General features: G+C 31.4%; 1 protein-coding gene across 3 annotated transcripts in view; it reads right to left on the reverse strand.

Annotated features, from left to right (window-relative positions):
- LOC117181684 overlaps nt 1–8020 on the reverse strand; it is a 169507-nt gene that overhangs the window by 35837 nt on the left and 125650 nt on the right. The window contains exon 1 of one of the 3 annotated variants that reach the window (XM_033374608.1): nt 1790–2176. The exons of the other annotated variants lie outside the window; for them this stretch is intronic. Within the exon in view, the coding sequence (XP_033230499.1) occupies nt 1790–2054 (265 nt within the window). The 5' untranslated portion in view covers nt 2055–2176. Of the gene's footprint in view, nt 1–1789; nt 2177–8020 lie in introns of those variants that run through there. 3 annotated transcript variants of the gene reach the window in all.

Genomic DNA, 8020 nt, shown 5'->3' on the forward strand with positions numbered 1-8020 from the left:
AATATTTATTTATAATAAAATAATCATTTGGTGAGAACTGATTGATTGACTGCAAAGAGTCGGGACAAACTTCATACTTTTTTCAGTAAGGCCGCGAGTACCGCGCCGCGCGCCGGCCATAAGTGCCAAACGCACTGTCGCGCGCACAAAAGGCGCTACTTGTAAATTGCGATAACTAGGCTTCCGACTGGTTAATCCAATGTCGCGTACAATGAATAGGTAGAGGAGCTTTCAAAGAACAAGTTGCTTATTCAATTTTCGAAAAATATTCAATAGGTCAAGAATAATCGATACTCAAAGTTTGCAAAAAACGTCAAATTTTGAACTTTGAAAATTTATAACTTTGTAAATATGCATTTAACAAAAAAGTTGCAAGAGAATTTTTATGCTTAGAATTGTCCATATTTACTAAAAAAAATTTGTTCCATAAAGAAAAACCATTTTTTCCTATTTGTTTAAACAATTGTGTTTTAAACAAAACCTATCCACTTCTCGTAAAATTAATCGGTACCATTGGATTCAGCGGGTCAAAATACATAAGATTAACTAGTTTTCACCTTTTGCCTCTTGAATGCATACGGGAACATACCCAGCTCCCGGACTAAATAGAATAGCGCTAGAATAGCGTATGTTTTATTTAATCTTATAGTTTTTACTCCGCCAAAAAAGTAAAAGCATATAAAAGTTTCGAAGCTTATAAATTGTATGAAGCTGATTTTGTGAGGAAAGTGAAGTTCAAACAGTTCAATGATACTTTTCTGTTTCTGAGTGAGGTTATAGTGTAACAATATAGTATTTCTAGTTTCAATTTAATATTCTAGTTATAACTTATTATTTTCTATAAGTATGAACATTAACCTTAAGGAATACTCGTGTGAAGTATTCTATTCATTTCAATTTAAGTTGATAAATTCCATTGCTGACGTGAAAGGCGATGACAGTTTATTGAGATTTTGAGTTTAGGAGAAGCCTATTACGAGAGCGATCTGCTCGCAGGATCATTAAACTCAAGTGATTTTATTATTAAGTTTTAACATTGCATTCTTCTTTCGCAGTTTAATGTGAATAAGTAGTATTTTTACATAAACCTATAAAAAAAATTTTCCATGAGAAATCCGAAAATTGTACGTCTCAAAAAAGTGTACGAAAATTCAAGATTTTTCTTCATACAGAAAAGCAAAAAAATACTAATTTAAAGAATCTCTACCTTATGCTAACACATTTTTCATTTTCCCTGGCTAACAAAATTAATTTTCTACCAAAGAAGACAACTTTTTCAACAAAATACACGAATTTGTAACCAAAAAAGTAACCCAAACACTACCCACTTTAACCAAAACACTTTAACCCTAAAGTGAACAAGTTATGTGTACAGTTAGATATTAAATCTTCACACACAAAAAAAAAGATTTTCAAATAAAATACTTGTACTTTTGACCAAAGAAATGAATTTTTAAAATAAAATTATGAATCTTGAATTAATTAAAAGGATTTTTAAGCAAAATTTATATTCCCTTATGACAAATAACACTTTTCGCAGATAGTTGGTAGCGGGGCAGTGAACTTTTTCGTTTTAGAGCGGCTCCTTTTTCATCACCTAATTTTTGACAAGGCATCCAATCAGGATGATTCTTATTCGTTAAGTCAGCTGGAATGCTTATATGATATAAACAAATTACAAACGATTGCAATAAATATAAAATCACAAATAATTCTTTCGCTACAATTGTGGGAAACATAACCTCGGAAACATAACCTGACACTCTAAACGCATACATTTCTTACTTACCACTCATAAAATGTTCCTTGCAAATCCGGGCATTTTTTAATTGACTTGCACTTAAAGGCCCACGACGCAAAACACTTATCCAAATTTCCCTTCTTCTCTTTGACAATATAATAAGTTTTCTTGTTGACAGATCACTAGGCCCAGCACGAGATTTTCCGATAAATTTTTGATCTTTCTCAGTTATGCTTATTAGAATCCGAAATAGTCTTATGCCTGGGTGCACAGCAATATGTTTCTTACACACTAATACGAAACAATATTTCATCACTTTTCTTCTTTTATTTTAAAAAAGTCTCCGAAATATGTCATCCCTATACTGGCAATGTATTTTCTCTTACACGTATACCCACGGAAGTTCGGCCCTTTAAATTTTTATGGCTTAATGACAATGCTCTATTGACGGGCCTTATGCATTCTATGCGCAGTGGCGCACCGTACTATGGTTGGGAGCACTGGTCGATGCACGTCGAATTTCGATTGCCCTGCACATAAATGATCTTTGTCTTCGATATTTCTTGGAATTTTTTATATTTTTGATCTGTGAATTATGACTTATTAGAAAGGACGGCATTCTACTATATAGATATTTGAAGGTAAGTACATTTTTTAATGAAATTTGGACACTTTTTTGGGTATCACAGCCAGATACTCAAAAAATTAACAACTAACCTATAATTTATTGTTCACTTTGTGGAGTTTTGTAAAATCTTAGTTAGATTTCTACCTTCTTAGAGGAAATCCATTGGTTGCAAAATATTATAATAATATTGCAATTATGAAACTTTCCTGGGTATGTATTGAAAATGAGACGCATAAAGGTATTTGAGTCAAGCACCAAAATTGGTTGATAATTAATCGCTTTTTTCGATGAAAATTAATCTTGATTATTTTTTTCATCGTTTTTAGTCGAAAATTCATCTATTTAGTTGGAAATTCATTTTTTTAAATGAAGATTTATCTTTTTTTTTTTTAAAATTGATCTTTTTTGCTGAAATATTAACTTTTTTCTTAAAAGTTATTCCTTTTTTGTATTGAAAATGTAATTATTCAACTTTTAAACATTTCTTATTGCATTTTATTTAATTACAAAATTCTTCATTTACATATTTAATTTTATGTGAACATGAGTTTGGCTCGAAAATTGTCGGGCAAATTATTTTAAAGTAGTATAAAATGGCCTCAAGTCTTTGTCTCATCAGAAGAAAAATGTTCCTTTTATAAAATATCATATAAGATCCCTTCCTCACCAAGTGAGTTACGCCTACCCCGAAAGGGAAATGGCTTAATAGTATATTAATACAAAAGTCCCTTTATTTAAAAAATCTAAATACTAATGAAAATTAATTTTTCAGATTGAAAAGAGGAAAACTGGTCAAAAAATAAAATGGGCCCTGACCGGTGGGATGACTATTAAGGTCACTGTTTCACGTGAAACTTCAACTTTATAATTTTTCGGGAAAGTGCCCAAAGAAATGTTGGAAACCACATCCGACAACCTTGAACTGTACATGACTGTGTATATTTTAAAATAAACTTATTCTGAGAATAAAAAAATCTCAACTTTTTTATTTGAATTATGATCAAGGCTTAATTTAGGGATTTAGGGACTGTTTTTAAATTTCAATTGGAGCTTATTTTAAGCCCTTTTTCTGACTATCGGCTACTTCTATCTATCTATTCTATCTATCGGACAGGTCTTCTTTATATTACACCTTGAAACAAGCCCACTTTTAGGCTTATATCAAGACTTATTTTTTTCTGTGAGCCAAGTGAACTAGCCTACTTGATGTAATGCAAATTTTTTTCAGTGTAGACTGTTCCAGTTTAGACTAAATAACCTCTGTTTGAAAATGGAGGTCGGTAGCTCCTTATCTTTACAGTCTTTCAGAAAACACTAAGGCAAACTTTCATGCGACTGTTTTTATTTCCATGTCAGGGTTAAAATGGATTATCCTGTATCAAAGTATTACTCAATAATAGGGGAGAGTAATGTAGGCTAGAGTCGAGAAGGAGAAAGTACCTTTTTTCCGAAGGATTTGAGAACGAAAGAAAAAAACTTGTCGAATATCCGGGGTTTTGTGAGATCCTCAGATCAGTTAAATGTTGAAAAATTAAACCTTTTGTTAAGCAAATTTCGCTGGCCACGAGGAGCTAGCTTCGTGGCCTAAAACTACAGTTACAAGACACACAGGACAAGTCAATTCATTCAATTTTTTTCTCTATTTCGCGACGTATTTCGCAAAATGTAGGGTCACCGCATCATCAATTCGTGGCCCTTCGAAAATTTGGTATCTGTCGACTATTTTTCTATAATGTCAGAATTGTGAGTAAAAAAATAAATTTGCAAACGATTTTAGCCGTTCAAAATCTGTCGTCTGCTACCCGCTAATTTCTCTTTCGCAAAATTAATATTTGTCGTAAAAATAGTGATTTCCTCATGATAAGTTTGGATTTTTCAACATTTTATTGATCTGAGGATCTCGCAAAACCGTGGATATTCAACAAGTTTTCTTTATTTCTTTCTCAAGTCCTTTGGAAAAAATATATATTGAGCCTGTACCGTAGCTATAAAAAATTCAAAGTTGGATTTAACCAACCCCCGATACTTCTTAACAAATTTTTTTGCAGATCGGAAGAATGGATGTCGCCTAACTTAAGCGTCTTTTGAAGGATGCAAGACAAAACTTTTACACTAATGCTGATACAATGAAAGAAATTTTATAATAATACTTGATATTTCAATAGTCATAATTGATATAGCCGATTACGATTTAGGGAAAAAATATATTAAAAAATCCGAATAGCTCTGATAATCTCCCGAGGTTAGCCGAATCCGCCAATTTCACCTTATAACCGAGCGCTCACGATGTGAATTGGAGAATTTCGTGTTTTTCGCTAAACTGTTCAAGATTTATGTGTGGACACGTGTTTTCCAGTACTTTGTTTTCTAAGGAAAGAGTAGTCATAATTGGCTAAAGTATACATTTTTTTTTGATATTCAACTTACAAATTATAAAAGTTACTAGTTGAAAACTTCAAGGATTTTACAAGTCAGGTTAATATTTAAAAGTATTTTTGAACGTTTTACAAAGATTTATCAACGTTTTACGAAAATTTTATGGATTTGAACTTTTGAAAAGAGGCGTGTACATTAGGGTGGACCAGAATCATACCTGTTGAAATTTTTTTTGGATTAGAGGGCATGCCCCCCCCCCCCGAATTTTGTTTGGCTGCCGGAAAAAAATTCTCTACAAGTTTGAGCCAAATCGGTTAATATTAAGATGTGCCGCAAAGACGCCAATAATCCGATAAGATTAACATAGGGAAATTTTGGTTTTCGGAACAATGGGATTCAGGGTTCTGGATTTAAACTTAGCTTGCGGGATATATTAGGAATTTGTTGAGGAGTCTCTAATAAATCATTTTCATGAAATTACTTTAAATTTCGATGCCCCACCTCCCTTGTGGAGCCCCAAAAATGCCCAAAAAACTGAAATTGACATTTTTGCCAAAAAATTACACATAAATGTTTTATTTTTCACTTTTTTGCCATACATAATTTTTGTTTGTTAATTTCAGTTTTTTGGGGCATTTCCTGGGAGGCTCCACAAGGGGGGGGGGCATCAAAATTTAAAGTAATTTAATGTAAATTATTAATAAGAGACTCCTTAACAAATCCCTAATGTCCTCTATTCGAAAGTTGGTTGTTTGGACCTCCCTAGTGTACATCACCAGTTTAAAAATATTTCAAAACAATTTTACAAGGCTTTTAAATATTTCATAAGATTTAAAGGATTTCAAACATTTTAAAAAGGATACATTATACCAAATTTCAAAGATTGTAAAATATTTGGAAGATTTAAAAATATTTCACTAAGATTTCAAAGAATTCGATGATTTCAACGAATAAAAAAATCATAAATATTTCAAAAGATTTCACAAAAATTTTCCAAAGATTTTGAACATTTCATAAAGTTTGCAAGGATTTCAAAGATTTAAAAATGGCGTTTTCACCAGCTTTCAAACTTTTCACAAAGATTCGGAACATTTCCAAAAATGGTAAAGCTTTCAAAAGATTTCATATATTTCATAAATTTTTCAAAGACGTTAAACTATCAAATCAGTTTTTAACAAATTTGAGAAGATTTTAAGGTTTCAATTATTTCAAATTAATACAAAAGGTTTCACAAACAAATTTTAAACTAAGCATTCACAAATACGTCATATGAATTTTAAAAAGATTTCAGGCATTTTAAATATTATAGAGGTTTCAAACATTTTACAAAAATTGAGAATGACTCCAAATGCATTCACGGAAATTTCAAGATTTCACAAAGATTTTACGTACTTCAAGAGATTTCAACAAATTCACAAAGATTTCAAAAGGTTTCAAAGATCTCATAAAGGTTTCAGGGATTTCAAAGACGACTTGTGTTCGCAAAAAATGAGGAATTATTTTACTCATAGCTCTTTTTTCTTATAAATGTTGGGTTTTGTAATTGTATAATAATATACTTGATTTATACAAAATTTGTATTAAGTTGAGGGCACCTACAATTTTTGACCCAGCACTGTTACTTGTATTACCAAGCCGAATGCGAGAAGGGAACGAGGTGATTTTAAAAAAAATGAAAAACCTATAGATATTTTTGAATTTAATTTAATCCCAGTTTTGACCTTATTAAAACAAAATATTTTCCTGGCGTGATTTGCGTGCGATGCGCATGTTATATGTATATGTTTGCGTATTATATATATAAATAAAGGTTAAGTTAGTTACATTAGCGAATGGGTATTCTACATTGTCATGTGTACAAATACTAATCATTATAATGATAATGTGCATATTTATGTGCTATAATTGTGCAGTGTGAGTTGGTGGAGTTTCACGACGGGTTACGAACTTGTTGTTTCCGTATTTCCGACCGTCACATTTTGTTCGAATGACGCATAATTTTTAGTATAGTCTTTAGCAAATTTCAGAATCCGCTCTTTCAAAATGTGTGAATATTATTCCAATCTTTCTAATGATTGACAGTATGGCCTTGCTTCAATTTAATATAGTGAATTTTAAATGTCACATTTTCTTTTACAAGTTTTGTAGAACTTATATTAATTTTCCAAAGTAAGTTTTTCATAGAGTATTAATAAATACTATACTACTTTTTAATATACATACCCGATTTCCCTAAATCATAAAAGATTACACGAAACTGTAATATCGGTTTTAACGTTTTTTGTAACTAAATTTCTATGGGTGTAAATTGCTGCAATTCTATATAAATTGACTTTTAACATTAGCTTAAGAATATTGAAACATATTTATTATGTCAGGTGCTATTCAAGATTTAATAAAGCATTATACCTCAAACTATTTTTGTAATAGATTATAAGAAAATTTTCTAAGTGACTTAGAAATACAGTAATCCAATTATTGTGACAAAGCGAAAAAACGCTAAACGTACATTCCGAAATGGTATTTACAATATTGCTGTGTTTAAATGTACACGGAGAATTTTTTTTTGTTGACGCACGTATGTTTACATGACTGGGATGCAGAATTGACATATAGAGCTGTAGAATTTGTTTTCTTTGATTGAAACTGTAACTAACAGAATCATTTTATAAAACTGTTAGGTAATCGACATCTCATTTTAACTGTCAAATAATCTTTATTATCTAGTTGTATTATACCTCACTGAATGGCGAATTAAATTATAATTAATTTATATCACTAATTGATATTTTTATATCAAATATTACCCTATTTTATTTTACTTGACTGAATGTGAAAATTAATAAAGTTCCATAATGTCCTCCGTTTACTGAACTAAATTATGTAAAATTTAACACACAAATATTCTCCGTGTACTATTATCAAGATGTTTTCTCTTAGACGCTAACCGCTATTTTGTAATTAGGCCACGCCACTTGACCAATCAGGAGAAAACGCGCCCCTCTTATACCCACCGCCCATTTAGGCCACGCCTCTCGACTAATCACAGGCCGCACTAAGACCCAGGTGATCTACTTACAATGATATTGCAGGAATCTTTAGAACATACAAAAGCCACTAGGCCCTAAATATTCCACCATCCACTTGTATAGAATCACGGTAAGATGCAAATTGTAAAATATCTCACACGTACTTGTGACGCACAGTACAGTGAAACCTATTGTATAGAATCACATAAAAATGATGTTTTATAAACGTGTCTCGCTCTCTCTTCC

Source organism: Belonocnema kinseyi, chromosome 10, assembly GCF_010883055.1.
Source record: "Belonocnema kinseyi isolate 2016_QV_RU_SX_M_011 chromosome 10, B_treatae_v1, whole genome shotgun sequence".
NCBI lineage: Eukaryota > Metazoa > Arthropoda > Insecta > Hymenoptera > Cynipidae > Belonocnema > Belonocnema kinseyi.